The sequence below is a fragment of the Tasmannia lanceolata genome, unplaced genomic scaffold, assembly GCF_043159265.1.
Source record: "Tasmannia lanceolata isolate RefF3 unplaced genomic scaffold, GAP_Taslan_0.1 ptg000044l, whole genome shotgun sequence".
Classification (NCBI taxonomy): domain Eukaryota; kingdom Viridiplantae; phylum Streptophyta; class Magnoliopsida; order Canellales; family Winteraceae; genus Tasmannia; species Tasmannia lanceolata.
Genome location: NW_027518721.1, coordinates 4,562,962 through 4,581,768, shown reverse-complemented (window position 1 = coordinate 4,581,768; position 18,807 = coordinate 4,562,962). Strand labels below are relative to the sequence as shown.

The 18,807-nt window shown below is 38.7% G+C and overlaps 2 protein-coding genes across 3 annotated transcripts; one reads left to right on the top strand and one right to left on the bottom strand.

Annotated features, from left to right (window-relative positions):
- Window positions 1-7,029: 7,029 nt before the first annotated feature.
- On the bottom strand, window positions 7,030-8,093 carry LOC143863741 (uncharacterized). Of its 2 annotated transcripts, XM_077374501.1 has the most exons (3): window positions 7,667-8,093; window positions 7,194-7,379; window positions 7,030-7,061 (listed from the first exon to the last, which is right to left on the bottom strand). In XM_077374501.1, the coding sequence occupies exons 1-2, from the start codon at window positions 8,000-8,002 to the stop codon at window positions 7,194-7,196; spliced, it is 522 nt and encodes a 173-aa protein (XP_077230616.1). In that variant the 5' UTR covers window positions 8,003-8,093; the 3' UTR covers window positions 7,030-7,061. The 2 variants fall into 2 exon arrangements, with proteins under 2 accessions (XP_077230616.1, XP_077230615.1); XM_077374500.1 differs by having other exon boundaries at window positions 7,030-7,379; window positions 7,667-8,092.
- A 4,308-nt stretch (window positions 8,094-12,401) lies between these two features.
- Window positions 12,402-18,189, top strand: FKF1 (flavin-binding, kelch repeat, f box 1). The gene is made up of 2 exons (XM_077374547.1): window positions 12,402-12,678; window positions 16,341-18,189. The coding sequence occupies exons 1-2, from the start codon at window positions 12,452-12,454 to the stop codon at window positions 17,944-17,946; spliced, it is 1,833 nt and encodes a 610-aa protein (XP_077230662.1). The 5' UTR covers window positions 12,402-12,451; the 3' UTR covers window positions 17,947-18,189.
- Window positions 18,190-18,807: the final 618 nt, after the last annotated feature.

Genomic DNA, 18,807 nt, shown 5'->3' with positions numbered 1-18,807 from the left:
CTTCTTCAAAACCTTTTCAAAAAGATCTTCCCATAGAGTTAGGAGTCCGTCCTAGTTTGTTTGGGGTGTTTTAGAGTTAGGAGTCTGTCCTGATTTGTATTGATATGGTGTGTCCTGTCGTGTGAGTGTCCCTAGAGTTAGGAGGCCTCAAGTCGATCGATTAGACATTTAGTCGAACCGATGGCTAGACTAGGAAGCATATAGTTAGCCCTTGGTTTTCCTTAGGTTGCACAGCCTAGTTACACATAGGATGTAGGACCCACCTGCATTAGCTTAAGGCTAATCAACTTACATTAGTTAGGGCATATAGAGAGTCCTGAAAATTACAATTCACTTGAATTTAAACAATCATACAAAAAAGCTTTAAAAATCAGTTGAGTCTAATGGATCGAGTCTAGGATAGCGGTTCTAGATGTTTAGGCATAGTAGTTTGGAATAGGGCATCGAACTACGTTGACTCCGATTCTTCCCGAGGCCGGGATACGTAGAGCAGCTGGGATGGATGGCCATCTTGGTCCGAGTCAGGTCGTATTAGAGTTAGGACTCGTTTTGTCCAGTCAGGTATAGAGCTGATTTGTATTGTATGTTTTTGCTGTGTTTTCTTACTTTATTGCGCAGATCTCATACTTTTTTGGTGTGTCATGCATGTGTTTATTCATCAGAACTTAGACACCCATTAGGCATGTCACTTATAACCTAGCTATGCTTAGGTGACACATTTTTCATTTATTTTGTATATGTGTTTAATTTTCATCTCTGAGACATGCATGATTAGGTAGACGTTTTCTCAGAGATATATGTTCCCATTTCATATGACTTTCGCTCAAAACTCTTCAAAATCAATAACAAATGGCATAAGAGACCAGGTGCTTGCACTTGGGCGGATGAGGTGCTCTTCAGATCTTCCGAATTCGTAACCAGGCACGAACCCTCTTTTATAATCTCTGGTTATCCGTTGCAACAGAGCATAGTATGGGATCCTTGGCCCACTTCCTTGGATGGCGACTCTTCTTTGTTTAAAGTACGCCTCGAATCTGGGCTAGTCCCCGAATCGAGAGGTATCTCACCTTTTATATCGCCACTCATGCTGTGAGAGGCACTTCTTTCGAGAGTTCCTTGGTAGAGCTCTCCATTCATGTGGATGATCCTGAGACTGACGCGCGTGGGGGCACACGTCCCCGCCGCCTCTCTCGGATCGGGGTCCACAGTGAGTTAATATTTTGTATTCTGAATATGTTAGAATCTTTTCTATACTGGGAATCATTTTCTGAGTGGAAGGATAGGGTTGTGCTCATTTTAGGCTGGATGGATATTAATCTTGCTCTCAGAGTGCGTGAGCCACCCACTTCTACAGATGAGAGTACGCAAGATGAGAGTGACCTCCATAAAGAGAGGGAGAGATCGAACCGCTTAAACTTGTTGCTCATTCAGAGCCACATTGATCAAAGCATCAGTACATCTCTCCCTAGGACCACCAATGCCAAGGAGTTTATGTAAACTGTTCAAGAACAGTTTGTCAGTTCAGATATGGTATTGGCTGCTACCCTTATGAGTAAACTCGTATCTCTGAAGCACACTGCGGATAAAGGAGTGAGAGAGCACATCATGGAAATGCGCAATTGCAGGCCCTGAAAGTCAAGATCTCCGAGTCATTCCCGGTATTCTTTATCCTCAATTCCCTCTCTGTTGAATACAACCAATTTAAGATTGGCTACAACATTCATAGTGCTAATGGTCTCTCAATAAACTTCTGACCATGAGCGTATATGATGAAGGGAGGTTGAGACAAGAGAAGCTGAAAACAACCAATCTTGTCGTTCGAGGAAAGAACAAAGGAAAGAAAGGCAGAAGTGTTCCTATGAATAAGAAAGCAAATAACTTGCCAGTTAACCAAATTGACGTTAAGAATACTTAAGTAAAGTGCTTCTTCTGCAGAAAGAAGGGGCATATAAATAAAGACTGCCTCAAGTACGTAAAATGACTCAAAAGAGAGATAATCTCATTTCGTTTATATGATTCTACTATAGTTTATGTTCAAGATGACACGTGGTGGATTGACTCCGATTTTTCAATCCATATTGCCAACACCTTACAAGGATTAGTTAGTCATCCGACACCGACGGAAAGTGAGCTGTTTATCTTCTCAAGAAACAAGAAATGCTCACTGGTGGAAGATATAGGGACCTACCAGCTTGAGCCGCCTACATGATTTGTTTGACAGGACCTTTTACATACCTTTATCTGTTTTAGACTTTTGGACTATGATGTGAACCTTAATTCTCATTCTTCTTCTCTTGATAGAATTAAGGATTTTGTTATTGATAATGATACCTTGATTGATGGCCTATATCTTTTGAGCCTAAATATTTTTCCTCAAAATATCCTAACTTTGCAAGAATGTGTTGTCATTAAACATAGTCATGAGAATAAGGAATCATCTATATTGTGGCACAAGAGATATGGTCATATCTCCATAAAGTTCATTAAAAGGTTCGTAAAAGATAAGGTCCTAGAGACTCTTGATTTTGCTAACTTTGGAACTTGTGTGGACTGCGAAAAGAAAAAGCAGACAAATAAGTCTAAGAAGGGTGCTAAGAGGAGTTCAGAAAAGTTAGAGATCATACATACAGATACTTGTGGGCCGTTTTTTACTCCTTAAAGTGAATGGTCAAAAGTATTTCATCTCTTTTATCGACGATCGTATGAGATATATGTATCTCTAACTTTACTTTGAAAAGAGTGAGGCATTAAGTGACTTTAAGGTTTACAAAGCAGAAGTAGAGACAATTTAGAAAGAAAAATAAAGATCGTTAGATCAGATAGAGGAGGCAAAATTACAGTAGATACACCCCGATTTGCACCCCTAAGATACACTGAAATGTGATAAGGGTCATGTTCATTTGCTGGATTCTAAAGGAAGAAGGCATTATTGCCTAATATTCCATGCTGGAAACACCACGACAAAATGGTGTGGCTGAAAGGAGGAATCACACGCTAATGGATATGGTTAGAAGTATGATTAGTCAATCGACCTTCTCATTGAATTTGTGGAGAGAAGCCTTAAAGACAGTCGTATATGCTTTAAATAGGGTTCTTAGTAAGGTAGTTCTTAAAACTCCATTCGAGTTGTGAAAATGTTGGAAACCCAGTTTAAAACACTTAAGGATATGGGGCTGTCTAGCTGAGGTTAAAGTGTCCAATCTACATGAGAGGAAATCTGACCTAAAAGCCGTTAGTGGCTATTTTATTGGCTACACTGAAGGGTTTAAAGGTTATACGTTTTACTACCATAATCATACTACTAAATGTGTTGAAGGAAAGAATGTTGTCTTTCTTGAAGACGTTGACAATAGTGGGAGCAACCAATTCGAGACTTAGTCTCTTAGGGAGTGCAGAATCCAGTTTTCACATCTGCACCTCAAGATCAATTGGTTGGAATTCATGACCCTCCACTGAATGTGGTTATGGAGGATGAACCAATAGATAGTTTGCCACCCCTAGAGGATGTTTTCATTGTAAATGCCAACCAGAATCCACAAGAAGTGGAATATGTAGTGGCACAAAGGAAACCTTCGAGAATAAGGAGACCAGTTATCTCTTCATATTACATTGTGTATCTTCACGAAGTTGGCCAAGAGTGTATGAAAGATGGAAACCCTTTGATGTTTTCACAAGTTATGAGTGGTGATGACTCTAATTTATGGTATGAGGCTATGAAAGATGAATTAGAGTCTATGGCTATAAACCAAATCTGGGATCTTGTCGAATTGCCTAAAGGGGATAAAGCCATTGGCTGTAAGTGGGTCTATAAGATTAAAAGAGACTCTGCTGGCAATATCGAAAGATATAAAGCGAGACTTGTTGCTAAATGATTCACTCAAAAGGGGGCATAGATTATCATGAGACTTTTTCACCAGTTTCAAAATGGACTCATTGAGGATTACAATGGCCCTTGTAGGTCATTTTGATTGAGAGTCACATCAAATGAATGTGAAATCGGCTTCCTCAACTGTAATTTAGAGGAAGGGGTATATATGAATCAACTTGAAGGGTTCTGTCTGAAAGTGGTAGTCATAAAGTTTGCAAATTAAAGAAATCTATATATGGACTAAAGTAGGCCTCCCGTATTGGTACCTTAAGTTTTCTGACATGATTGAACATTCTTAAAGTTAGTGGGAGTAAATTTTATTTGTTGGTCCTATCTGTAGATGATTTTACTTGCTACTAATAATTTGGGAATGCTAAATAAGGTGAAACAGTTCCTAACTCAAAACTTTGATATGAAGGATATGTGTGAAGCCTCATATGTCATTGGCATTAGGATTCATAGAAATAGATCTCAAGTTATCTTGGGACTGTCTCAGAAGACCTACATTAACAAAGTTTTGGAAAGGTTTAGGATGCATAATTGTTCATCCAATGTGGCACCTATCCTTAAATGTTATAAACTCAGTGAGAAACAATCCCTTAAAAATGATTTGGAAAGAGAACATATAAAAAATATTCCCTATTCTTCAGCGGTTGACGGTTGATGTGTTTACAGGTCTATGTTAGACTGGACATTAGATATGCTGTGAGGATGCTAGGGAGATACCAAAATAATTTTGGGATAGATCATTAGATAGCTGCAAATATGGTTCTATACCTTCAGGGTATGAAGGATTACATGCTTACACACAGATGATCGGATCACTTGGAAGTGATTGGATATTTAGTTTTAAACTTTGCTAGGTGTCTTAAACTAGAAAGTTGATATTGGGGTATATCTTTCTATTTGAAGGAGGCATCATTTCGTGGAAAAGCATAAAGCAAAGATAGATAGCTTCTTCGACTATAGAGGCAAAGTTTATTGCACGCTATAAGGTAACTATGCAGGCGTTATGGTTGCGGAATTTGATCACATGACTTATGATTCTAGTTTCCATCTCTAAGCTGTTAGAGATTTACTGTAATAATTTCGTTAAGGTATTATTTTCTAACATGAATTTTCTTAAACTTAGAAAGAGTTTTTGAATCATCAAGTAGCTGTTAAGCACATTCTACTTTACAGTTGACAGTGGATCTCATGACTAAGGACTTCCGCCTAAGTTATATGCGGAACATATGGATCATAGGGGTCTTACAGTATTTGGTGCATAATTATATTGATGTCACTTTTGGTTGCAACATAAAGTTGATAATTCTGTTTATATGTTTTTTACATATATTTTGTCTTATATAAAGTGTATATACATCAAGGTTTGATAAAACAGGACTGTCCATGATGGCAGGGCAGATAAAGTTGGACCCGAATAAGCATTTATGGGCTTATTCAATAAAGTTTTAAACCACACATAAAGTGTACATTAGTGTGAATCGATGTATGTAATACGTAGAAGGTAACATTTCCGGTTAGAGGTGTATGCCGCTATGATTCGTACATTTGAGACATACTATAATGGTGTACAATAAAGTCAAAGTTGAAGATATTTGAGATTGATGTTTTTCCAAAACAATGGCCATAAAGTTTTAAAATTAATATCTTAAGACACTAAGTTACTTTGTGGATATACCAATGTGGAGAATATTGGCGTTTTATTGTGTGGCCCACATTGGTGGGACCTACTTTAAAGAAAATGTTAGTTTTCTTATTCTACTTTGTGTTCTATTCTCAAGGGAGTCTTAGGGATAAATCCCAAGTGCTTAAGAATCCTAAAACACATTAGTGTTAGTGGTGTGGAAGGACACAAACTGTTGTGATCCAAAATCTCTCTCTCTCTCTCTCTAAATATATATATATATATATATATATATATATATATATATATATATATATATATAGAGAGAGAGAGAGAGAGAGAGAGAGAGAACATTTCCTACACACTTGTGTAGGTAAGTTACCTACACACTAGCTTAAAATACATAGGGGGCCCACATTGTTGGGTGATCCAAACCATTCATTTGAATGGTCCTCACATAGATAGGGTGTCCACAAAAAATCAGATCCATAGGATCATCCCAACCATTCAAACTATGGAGGCAAAAAATGGACTAATTTGTGAAGGTTTATACATGTCCATTTTACCTCCACAAATCGTAGGGTTGGGATGATCCTATGGATCTGATTTTTTGTGGACACCCTATCTCTGTGAGGACCATTCAAATGAATTGTTTGGATCACCCAAACAATGTGGGCCCCCTATGTATTTTAAGCTAGTGTGTAGGTAACTTACCTACACAAGTGTGTAGGAAATGTTTTCTCATATATATATATATATATATATATATATATAAATATATATATAGAGAGAGAGAGAGAGAGAGAGAGAGAGAGAGAGAGAAAACGGTTCCTACACATATGTGTAGGGAGTTCTCTACACACTAGCCTAAAATACAGTGGGGGCCCACATTGTTTGGGTGATCCAAGCCATCCATTTGAAAGGCCCTCACATAGATAGGGTGTCTACAAAAAATCAGATCCATAGGATCATCCCAACCCTATGATTTGTGGAGGTAAAATGGATGTCTTTAAACCTTTACAAATTAGTCCATTTTTATCCTCCACAGTTCGAATGGTTAGGATGATCCTATGGATCTGATTTTTTGTGGACACCCTATCTATGTGAGGGCCTTAAAAATGAATGGTTTGGATCACCCAGATAATGTGGCCCCCACTGTATTTTAAGCTAGTGTGTAGATAACTTATCTACACATGTGTGTAGGAACCGTTTTCTCATATATATATATATATATATATATATTGTGTGTGTGTGTGTTGGGTTTGATGGGAACAACACACATACGTATAGCTAAAGTTTCATCATAAAGATGTCCTTAATCTGAGAGGAAAAGAGTGCCTGTGATCCATCATCGAGCCTTAAGGTCTTCTCAAGATTAGAAGTTATCTCTTCTCTTGTTCTTGCGGCAGCGGAGATTGTGTTCGTGGTTCGCCAAAGCTTAGAGGGATTCGTGATCTTCGATTACAGTCGTCATGGCCGAAGGTATGTTCCGCATTAATTTGGTTCAATAAAATCTAACCGATATCTCCCATTCACAAATTGCCTTGCTGGGTTAGATCAAAGCTGATGGAATTGAAGCAAACATCACACGTTATGGTTTCTTTCACTTGTAATGTGAAGCAGTGAAGGTGCAAAAGAACGAAATTATTGGCATTTTTTTTTGACATGATGCAAAAAGAAAGAACTTAATTAGACCTATAATTTGTTGGGTTGGAGACGACCCTTGAAGGCTTCCCACGTTAAGCCTTTCTCTAAGTACTCGATATTGGAGGGGTCAAAAGGCCCTTTGATTCTGTCAATGGTCTTTATAACTGCTCTAGCTGGAAGCACACTTCTTGATGGGTCTGAAGAAGTTCTAAAGCTCAAAGAAGATGAAAACCCCTGAAATAAAATATAAAAAACCAACGAACAATATTGGCTTATATTTATAGAAACTTGTAGATAATAAATCATGGGTGATGATTTTCTCACCCCCTGTAGTACGGATGCCCCCCCCCCCCCCCCCCCCCCCCCCCCCCCCTCCCCTTTTAACATGATTTGACATCAAAAGGCTTTGAATTTGCCCACAATTCACGTTAAAGGGGGGGCGCATCCCTCCTACAGGGGGTAAACAAATCACCTCCCTAAATCTTTTGGATATTCTAAGGCATATTGCATGAGAAACTCACCTTGAAGATAATTACTTCTTCCTCTTGATCATCGACAATTGCGCGAACAAGGAGGACCTCATCCTTAGCAGACTCACTATATGATTCTAACATCGCAATCTCCGAATTTTGTCCGTAATCTTCATCTTCACCTTCATCTTCGCCTTCGTCTTCATATGTCACTCTCCGTCGGGCATGACGAAGAACATTTCTTGTTCTTTGAACATGGATTTTTGAAAAGGTTCCTAAGACCATAGAAATGTTCAATGGTGTAGAAATAGTACTAGTGCTTTTCGTAGAGAAAACTGGCCATAAGGGGATTGTAGATACATTTGTGCATCCTCCATGTTTCAACATAGGTAGAAGAAGCACCTTTTTTTATTTATTGTAGTTTTCAAATTTGAAGCTGTTTTGTGAGAAGACTTGGAGAGAGTTTAGGATAAGGTAGCTTCTATGTGCGGATGGCCTTAAATTGCATTCAAACTTCATCTTCACGTGTTAAAGATAGCACACACGTGATAGTGGTAGATGTGTCTAGTGAAAAACCTTTTTTTGTTCAGTGATATTATCAAAAAAAAAAAAAATGTCACGTAAAGTATGCATAAATAAAAGTTATCTATAATAACAATTTTAAGATCAAATAAAATAAAAATCTCACAAAAATATTAAGTTAATATAATTATATCATCACAAAAATATAAAAACAGTAGCATTGTCACTAGGGGTGGCAATCAAACCGAAAACGAACCGAACCGAAACCTTTACCAAACCGATTCGATTCAAATTTCAAACCGAACTGAAACCGAATTGTTGCCTCCGATTACCAATGATTATGAGTAAGATGTAGCGAAATTGGCCGAACCGAACCGAACCGAAACCGAGCCGAAAATTCAAATTTCAGTTTGATTTCGGTTTGGTTCTACCGATTCAAATTTCGGTTTGGTTCGGTTTGTTGCCACCCCTAATTGTCACACACATGTCAGTTTTTTCTTGTGAGTAGAAAATAACTGTATATGACAAGCTGAAATTAGTAAAAATGCCTATATCTATGCGTGACAATACCTGCCCTAAAATCGGGATCAAGGCTAATTTTTGGGTTCTATATGGGAAAATATTTCATGATAATGATCATTGATCTTGTAGAATTTCTTGTGGCGACCCGCATTGTCTTGATCCTATGTTGAAACCTCTCATGTTTCAAATAGGGATTACAAAAATTAATAATTTATCAAGGGCTTAGGATCATTCGATCATGGTATTCTCTGTAGTATAAATGATTAAATATACAACACCAAATCTAACAGCTTAGGCTTTTGGAGTAATTGGTTCTTTCACATGGTATCAGAGTTATTGCCTTACGGTAGGTCCTGGGTTCAAAACTTACTCAATAACTCCTTGATATTAAAAATCCAAGGGTACAATCAACCCAAAAGAGGGGCCCATGCGAGGTAATAAAAAAATGTAACACCAACCCAAACAGCTTAAGCTTTTGGAGAAACTTGTTGTTTCACATTCTCAACAACATTTGGTGGGAATTATGTCAAAAGCTGCTCAAGGGAGCTGATCATGTACACGTAGAAGCATGGCTCAAAAGGTGTTTGTTAGGAATTAGGATGGAGCCCAACAGCCATAATCTTTTGAGCATTTATTTTAAAAATATCACATAAACATGTGATATGTTTGCAAAATCTTCCACAGATGATACAATGTGCATCTTTATTCGCCTTTTATATAGTTTTGTCTAAGTTTTCGAGTCGATCTCTTGGTTCACCACTTGACTTGTAAACGGGTTAATTGGGTTTCGATTGAATGCAATTCGTGCACGCTTTGAAATTGATATAATACAAGTTGCATGCGACACAAAGAAGGAGATTGACAAATGAAGATTGAGATTACTTGTTAATCACTTGTTGTGTTAGACAAGTTTGTAACTCTGATGAAGGAAAAAGTTTGTAACTCTAAATCTTAAACATACAAAAAATCTTATCATCTCTATTATGAATGTAGACATATTGTCGAGCCACGTAAATCTTAATGTTCTTTCATTCTCTTGCTTTATTTTCTTCCATGCTCTCGTGTTAATTTATGTTTGCATTGAGTTCATCTTGCTCCATGGGTATGATTTTCATAGAAATACCCCACAAAGGGTGCATTTGGATTGTCGAAATCAGCGATGGAATCAGGATCCGATTCCAATTCTACCTGATTCCATCATTTAGTTAAAAATAGAAGGAAATGATGGGGGTGGAATTTACACCAGGGTGAAATTAATTAGTGGGGAAATGCTGGAATCTGTTTCCAGCTCCAAGAGGTGGTATTCTGATTCTGCCCCTTTCAGAATAGAAATTTTCTTATTATTTTTTTTAAACAAACTTTTATTATAATTTTTTCCTCGGGAGAATCAAAATATGATATCCATTCCGATTCTTGATTCCAGCAATCCAAACACATCCTGAGTGGAATGGGCCAATTCTCAAATACAATGATTAGAATCTCTTAGCATTATTTAAAAAGGGAATGAGAATATGAAGTCCTACCAAATATTGTTATAAATAGAGGATTGGTTGGTGCCTCATGAGACATACTTAAATTGTAAAGGGCTTAAATATCTATGTTTATAGTGGAGATCACAACTGGAGAAGAGTTGAGAGCTACACCTTTGCCAATACTCCAAATGACCCTACTTGAATTACTTGATCGAGACCGTTGATCTAGTGGACCGTCCACCATGAGGATAACTATGGCACAAAAATCATGAGAATTAGACAATCTTAGCCGTCCAATCATTTGGCTATTTTACAGTAAATAGGTTGTTGGCGAGTCTTCGTTTCAATGGGGGAGCGAGTTAACTGGGACGAGTTTTGAGTTGATAAGCCAAGTTTTAGTACTACTATTTGGAGCTTTTATACGGTGTAAGTCCTTACTGTATCGGACCACATCATAGGATGATCCAAACCATCCATGTGACGGATCACAACGTAAATAGGTCGTTCCCCAAAAATCATTTCCATAGGATGATCCTAGCCCTCCGATCTATACAGGTTTCCATAATATGCAGTTCCTCTATAGATCGGAGGGTTAGGATCATCCTATAGAAATGATTTTTTAGGCACAACCTATTTATGTTATGGCCTATCACATGGACGGTTTGGATCATCCTGTGATGTTGTCCGTACAGTGCATTTTTGAAAAACACCCTATGTTTTTATACTGGATCTGACCCAGTTCGTCTTTTCATTTTTAATGGGTTTGTGAGAGCTTTTTGGGAACTGTAAGATTGAGTGCTCGTTACATAATGAAAGACAGGATTATTTAGTGAGAAAATCAAAACTTGGTTGTGCAGATATCATTTTCCATATTAAATACGGACATTTTTTGTCAGAGTGAGGAATGGGCAGATTCTTGTGTGCCAGGTGGGATTTTGGCGCGACCTTCGGCTAAAGAAAGTCAAAAATATCTCACCGCCAATGATGACGTGTACTAAATCTTCAGAAGTAGATATTTATGCCTGGAAATATCTTTGGAACACGTGTGAGTCACCTCAGGCCTTGTTGACGATTGGCTGGACGGTTATAAATTGCACTCGCATGTTTCTAAAACTACGGAACTGCCACGCTTTTATTTAAATTGTCAAAACAATTATTTTTGTTGGAATGACATCCACACTCCCATATTTGATAATGCCACTCATTTCTTGAATTTACACTTTTCTAGTTAAATGGACAGGATTTGGGCATAGCAGCTGGATCCAAATGCATCCATTAGATCCATATCATAATGTTTAAAATTATTTGGGATCATCATTTAGATGTCAGCCATAAATTCTGATGAGCATCATAGATCTTGCCTTTTAGTATTTATAGAGCTGTCAAAAGGACAAGCCGGCTAAAAAAAAAAAAAGATAAAATTTAGATGGCGGAGGTCGGTTTTGGGCCGGGTCAGGTTGCCAAGGCCTCAACCCTAACTCAACCCGAAATTAAACTAGGTTGGCTTTTCTCAACCTCAACCCAACCCAACTCCGAACCAAAATCAGTTGAACCCTTCAGATTCGGGGTGAGCCCAACCCAAGTTGCACCCCTAGACAAGGGATATGAATGGATTGTGATCAAGACATAAGTGGATCAAATCCGAAGTGGATCCTTTAACACCCATATACATTAAGAAATTGTTTTGGTAAAAAAGACGAGTTTCCTTAACATTTTCTAATTAGATGAATAAGTAAAGGAGTGCCACTATCAAAACACGAAGGTCGATATCTTTTCCCCTTGCCAGCTCTATCAGCCTACAACCAAGGTTTTTAAATTTCAGTTCTGGAGGTAATTTCGGTCCTCACCGAAACCGAAATTTTAGCTGAAATCCCGGAATTTCGGCCGAAATTTAGTAAAGGCACTTGAAATGTTATTTTTTTTGAGCCCAAATTAGTCAATTACAGCTGAAATTCTATAAAGGAATGAAAAAGTAACATTTTATCAAATATTTTGCCGAAATTTCAGAAAATTTCAGCAATTTCGGTTTCGGAACATGCCGGCGGCAATTTAAAACCTTTCCTACAACTAGAACAACTCGACAAAGTGCTAAACAAAGATAGAAGAAGTTCCATTATCAAAACATGGGAGTGAGTTTAAAAACAAGAAAGTTCTCATTATTTTCTATAAAAAAGAAAAGAAAAAGCCATTCTCGTAATTTTACGTAAAACCAATGGCAATCTAATTAAGTTCCTCTCCCACATATAAATACAAGCTCTGCTTCACGGTGTGATGATATTTTTCAGATAGAGGAGACACCGAGAGAACGAGACGGAGTGCGATGAAAAAAGCAGCGCACAAAGTGGGGAAAAGGCTAAAATGCGCAGGGGCGGAAGAAGATTCGGACTACGAGCCATGTCCGAAGCCCGGAATTTTCTTCTACCCGGACTCACCCTCCGCTTTCGTGGTTTCGGACGCACTCGAGCCCGATTTTCCAATCGTTTATGTCAATCCAATCTTCGAGATTTTCACTGGATATCGTGCTGATGAAGTTCTCGGGAGAAATTGGTATAAATCTCATCTCAATTACCCAAAGAAAGATAACTTGAACAAATCCTATTCAATATATATTTTTTTCTCTAAATTAGAGTGGCTCGCCTTCAATTTATGATAATATCCCTATAAATCATGGAAAGAAGATTTTTTTTTTAATATTTTTTTTTCATGAGAAATGTTTTTCAAGCAATCCAAACAGGCTGATGGAAAGATTTTTCTTTGGAAAATTTTTTCTTTCCATAATTTAGATGGAAATGATATGATTAACATAGATTGAACGTTCTATACAAAAATTGAATAGAATTGGTTCATGGAAAGGACATTTTTTCTCAATAATTTTTTTTCATGAGAAATGTTTTTCTAGCAACCCAAACAGGCTGATGGGAAGATTTTTCTTTGGAAAATTTTGTCTATCTATAATTTAGAGGGAAATGATATGTTTATGCTTAGTTTAGAGGGATATAATCATAGATAGATTGAAGGTTCCTATAGACAAATTGAATAGAATTGATTCATGTGTAAAAAAACAAGTACGAAATTTTAGTCATATTTTTCCTTTCTAAACTCTTCTAAAAATTCCTACAATCCAAACAGGGCCTGAAGGTCAGTTTGATTGCAGGTAGTTACCTTGTAGCGTAGTGGTGTAAGTAGTCAATAGGGATGAGACAGGCCTTGTAGTTACCTAGTAAATACCGCGTGGAATAGTAGTAAGTATTATTTGGATGTGAACCTCATAGAGTAGTGGTAGGGGTTGTCATTACCTTAATGGGTCGGCTCCGAATTGGGCCATCAGAATCATGGGAGTGTTTTAATGGAATCAAACTTATTTTGGAACTTCGCTTGGAATTTATGTATCTTTTCACCAAGAAAGTGTTATTGGTGAAAAACAAAGAGACCAAAAATCTCATCTGGAAATTTGGCTGCAAACTTTTCGTTCGCAATTGAAATTGAAGCTTACGGGAGATCAAGTGAATTACTAGATGCCCATTTCTGTAACGACTCGGATTTTTACTGCACGGATCGCTACGGGCAATAAAATATATTTATTTCTGTAATTACACAGCGGAAGGTTAAAGCAAGGAAGCAGGATTCTTCCCTGCGAGCCTTCGATTTCGGCTTCAATTTCCGTTTCGTAAAACCGAGGAAACTCCTTACCTCCGTCAGCGACTTGGGGATTGGCCATTCCCGGACAGACTTCGTCACAACATTCAGCCGCGAAGCCGACTTTCTGTGATCAAACCCGCTGCTCCTGCGGTGGACAAATGTTCGTACCCAGTTGCCTGTCCAAAAGGAAGAGACCGAGCGCTTCAGTAAGGCATTCAAATCCTTGGTGCTACTGTTCGAACTGCTTCCGCTTTCGATTCCCGCTCTGGCAACCTTAAGTAGGATTCTTCCCTGGGAGCCTTCGATTCCCGCTTTCGATTTCCGTTTTGATTCCCCCTTTCGATTCCCGCTCTGGCAACTATGGGTTAAAGTACATCATGAATTTACAAAAATCCCAAGTATGACATATTTAAAACATTTTTACATCTGAGGAGATTGACTAGGTTCATCATTTTCATATTTTCTCAAGTTGCTTTTACATTTCTCATAACTAAGGTTCCTCATTGACAAATACTCCCGCATCCAAACTTTCAAATCCTGGTGGAAAAAAGTGGGTTAGGAGAGCAGGTATATAGAAGCTTCGATAAGTAGCTGAAATCAATAATAAGAGACGGTTCTATAAAAATATGCAGTATTTTGTATAGAACATAATGCGAATTTAAAACTAATACTAATAGGATTTTTTTATAGAAACAATTTAATCAGATAGTTAAACAAATCATTTAAAGCCTAATAGTTTCCAACTGTTTCTATTTCTGAAGTTTCCTGTAACGATCCGCCTCACCCTCGTATTGTCCGCTTTGGACTTGGCCCGCTTCCGGTTTTGAGTAAGTCGACGGCCCAGAGGTACAAACACGTCACATGAGAGAGACTATCGTACATTTACCTCTTCCATTTCTTTCATTTTTCATTTTCTTTCAAACTTTTCGTGCATATGAAATCCAACTTTTCATTTTTCAGAATGAAACACATTTCATCATTTTGAAACAAATATAATTTGATATTTTTCAAATGTAAACAATGAATATTTGAAGTAAAACGGATAAGAAATAAATGAATAAAACAACATATAATCATATCCCTATCACTTTCATTGAAAAAAGATACCAGTCGAGTCTAGCTATCAGCTGCCTTATCAAACCTGAAAAGTGGAAATTTGAAGATGCTTAACCTTGAAGATGACAACGATAAGGGAGAAGTGATTCTCCTAGCTTTTTCCTTCTCCTCCCTCTCTTTTCTTTCTCTTTTTTCCTTTTCTCTTCCTGGCTGCTCTATTTATAGGAAAAACTGAGGGGAATAGTAACATGCGAATAGTTTTTATGCATAATAACTGTTATTTTTACCGGGTACTACAATTTTCATTGTTTACAGCCTGTGGGAGGTGTCATATGTTTAGGCCCTATTCGTTTCAGATTGTGACAACCGATTGTGAGCCCTTCATCTGATTATTGGCTCAAAATTAAACATAAATTTGAGCCAATAATCAGTTGGGGGCTCACAATCGGCCTCACAATCTGGAAAAAAAATAGGGCCTTAGCTGTAACCAAACTGATTCTTGCTTTGTTGTTGGATTGACAAGCCAGTTTATTCAGTAGCTAGGGAATTTTAATGAGCTGTCAGTGTTATGACGAATATTACCATTCCTACAAGTGTGCACTAATCATAGGATATAGTTTCGTATTTTTGTTGTTTATAAATCTCTCTCTCTCTCTCTCTCTCTCTATATATATATATATATATATGGGGAAAGTGATTGTGAGCGGCCCATCATATAAGCTTATATGAGGTGACCGCTAAAAACATGGTGGGCACACATTTTTTGGGTGATCCGAACCGGTCATTTGATAGGCCCTTTGATAGGTCCTGACGTAGATAAAGGGTGCCCAAAAAATCAGCTCCATAGGATCATCCCAACCTTTCGTACTGTGAAGGTGAAAGAGGGGAAAATGGACGGGTAAGTGGGCAAATTTATACCCACCCATTTCCCCCTCTTTCACCTCCACAGTTAGTAGGGAATTTTTGGATGTGGTATTCATTTTTGGCAGTATTTCATGAGGTTCGAGACTGGGATGCATCAGAGCTGAACTTTGAAGGGGCTTAGTCTGCATGGCTCACATCTCTGCCAAGGAATTTACTTCTACATGGAGGTTTTATGTATTGATTGTTAGGTTGCTGTTTTTTACTTGCTTATATATGACAAGGAGTTCTGAACTTCGTTTCCTAGGATGGCTTTTTGGCAAAGAGCTTCATTGATTGAGTAGGTTTTCTTCAGAGATGATAGTCTAAGACCAAACCTTCTCCCCTCGTAAATAGTGGAGCTTTTTTAGTTAGAACCCATGCACTTTTTGCCTTGCCCTAAGTTGAACCAAATGATAAACTAAATCTAAAATTACTTAAGATTTTATTCAAAATCAATGCATTCTTCGGCATTGCTACCTCAAATTGTTATGAAGTTCGTTAATTTTTTCTTTTGAAATGCTTGTTATGAGTTTGCTCATATCTGTATCTTTATTCGATTATTATTTTTGTTGAGTCACTGTTGATATTTTTGTATGAACTCTTCCTTTCAGTCGATTCCTACAGTTTAGGGACCCACACGCGCAAAGGCGACATCCTTTGGTGGATCCTGTGGTTGTTTCAGAGATCCGTAGGTGTCTTGAGGAAGGACTTGAATTCCAAGGTGAGCTTCTCAACTTCAGAAAGGATGGTACTCCCTTGGTGAACAGGCTACGCCTCACGCCTATACGCGGAGATGATGGCATTGTAACACATGTTATAGGTATTCAGCTCTTCTCAGAAACAAAGATCGATCTAAACCGTTTATCATATCCGGTATTCAAAGAAACTTCTTATCAGCAATCCGATCAGTTGGATGGAGAGACACCCATGTCTGAACAAACAACAATCATCCAAAACCGCAACATTTGTGGGATAGTTCAATTGTCTGATGAAGTCTTAGCCCATAATATCTTATCCCGCTTGACACCCAGAGACGTTGCATCTATTGGGTCAGTCTCGAGAAGGCTTCGTCAACTAACGAAAAATGAATATCTGCGAAAATTGGTCTGTCAAAATGCGTGGGGAACAGAAGTGACAGACACATTGGAGTTGATGACCAATAGACTAGGATGGGGCCGCCTAGCGAGGGAACTGACCACTCTAGAGGCCGCCGCCTGGAAGAAATTCACGGTTGGAGGTGGGGTGGAGCCTTCACGGTGCAATTTCAGTGCGTGTGCGGTTGGGAATCGACTTGTTCTGTTTGGAGGGGAGGGAGTGAATATGCAACCTATGGATGACACATTTGTTCTCAACTTAGATGCTGCAAATCCAGAATGGCGCAGAATTAAAGTAACTTGCTCTCCTCCTGGACGCTGGGGCCATACACTTTCGTGCTTGAATGGTTCGTGGTTAGTGGTATTTGGGGGATGTGGGAGTAAGGGATTGTTGAATGATGTTTTTGTGTTGGATTTGGATGCCCATCAGCCAACTTGGAAGGAAGTATCCGGCGAAGGTCCTCCCCTTCCAAGATCTTGGCATAGTTCGTGCACTGTCGATGGCTCAAAATTAGTTGTCTCAGGTGGGTGTACAGAGTCCGGCGTACTTTTAAGCGACACGTTTCTTTTAGACCTAACCATGGAGAAGCCAATGTGGAGGGAGATACCTACTTCATGGTCTCCACCCTCAAGATTGGGACACACACTCTCAGTCTATGGAAGGACAAAAATTCTAATGTTTGGCGGTCTCGCAAAGGGTGGACCCTTGAGATTGAGATCGTCCGAAGCTTACACAATTGATTTGGAAGATGATGAGCCACAATGGAGGCAATTGGGAGGTAATGGGTTCGCGGGTGTGAGCAGCCAGAGTGCAATAGCTCCTCCTCCGAGGCTCGACCATGTGGCTGTAAGCATGCCTTGTGGGAGGATTATCATCTTTGGAGGTTCCATTGCGGGTCTACACTCCGCTTCACAGCTCTTCCTTTTGGATCCTTCGGAGGAGAAACCCGCGTGGAGGATTCTTAATGTGCCTGGCCAGCCTCCTAAATTCGCTTGGGGTCACAGTACTTGTGTAGTTGGGGGGACTAGAGTCATGGTCTTGGGCGGTCACACGGGCGAGGAGTGGATACTGAATGAGCTGCATGAACTATGTTTGGCGAGCCGACAGGATTCAGATCTGTGATACAGAAACTGAGTAATCAATCTCTCACTTTATCGCAGCATTCTTAGGGGCAGAATTTGGTGGTTGATATAGGACTTCTGGTTTTACTGTCGTCCATGTAGGTTAATTTCAATTTATCTGCTTAGATGTCTTGATTTTCATGTTGTATCTTCTTGCATGAGTTATTGTGATTGCACTGTGTTTGTTTAGCCGCAATGTAATCTAAGTTAACCCTTTATTATGTTTAGTTAATTGTTGTTGTGATCCAAGTGTGTTTGTTCAGCTGACGGTATTGTAATATAGGGTGGCCCTTCACCTCATCTATAGCTGAGTTAGTATGCCATTACATGGGTCCTACACCACCTCTTAGATTGTCATAATCGGATGGTGATGAATTGGGTACACACATTAGTAAGCTAATACAGCCAATTACTCCTCAGTAAATTATTATTGAAATTGATTACACAAATAGAATATTACACCAAATCTCTCCGCATAATCAAACTAAAATTCAGTCAAGACTCAATTATTGTCACATGTGGTGAGCCACAACTGATCCCACTAAGTAATTGGCTTAGCTGGAAGTTATACTGAAATTCAATCTCACATCCTACAAAACCATTTCCATGAAAAATTAGAGGAATATTTAACTTAAGGGCACCCCCACAAGGGAGCTCCAATAGATCCAATGTAACCTAACATTTACAATATCAGTAAAAAAGGGAGATGATTTTTTCGCGCCCCCCCCCCCCCCCCCCCCCCCCCCCCCCCTTCTTTAACTTAACCTGAGATGTGGGCAATAACGCTTTTTGACATCAAATCACGTTCAAAGGGCGGCGCATAATCCTATAGGGGAGGGACGGGGGCAAAAATCATCTCCCT

Excerpts from the sequence above, each read along its gene's own strand:
- LOC143863741 (XM_077374501.1), bottom strand. The coding sequence starts at position 8,002 with ATGTTGAAACATGGAGGATGCACAAATGTATCTACAATCCCCTTATGG. Across the intron at positions 7,380-7,666 it reads AAGAAGTAATTATCTTCAAG|GGGTTTTCATCTTCTTTGAG; the intron begins GTGAGTTTCTCA and ends ATTTTATTTCAG.
- FKF1 (XM_077374547.1), top strand. The coding sequence starts at position 12,452 with ATGAAAAAAGCAGCGCACAAAGTGGGGAAAAGGCTAAAATGCGCAGGG. Across the intron at positions 12,679-16,340 it reads GAAGTTCTCGGGAGAAATTG|TCGATTCCTACAGTTTAGGG; the intron begins GTATAAATCTCA and ends TCTTCCTTTCAG.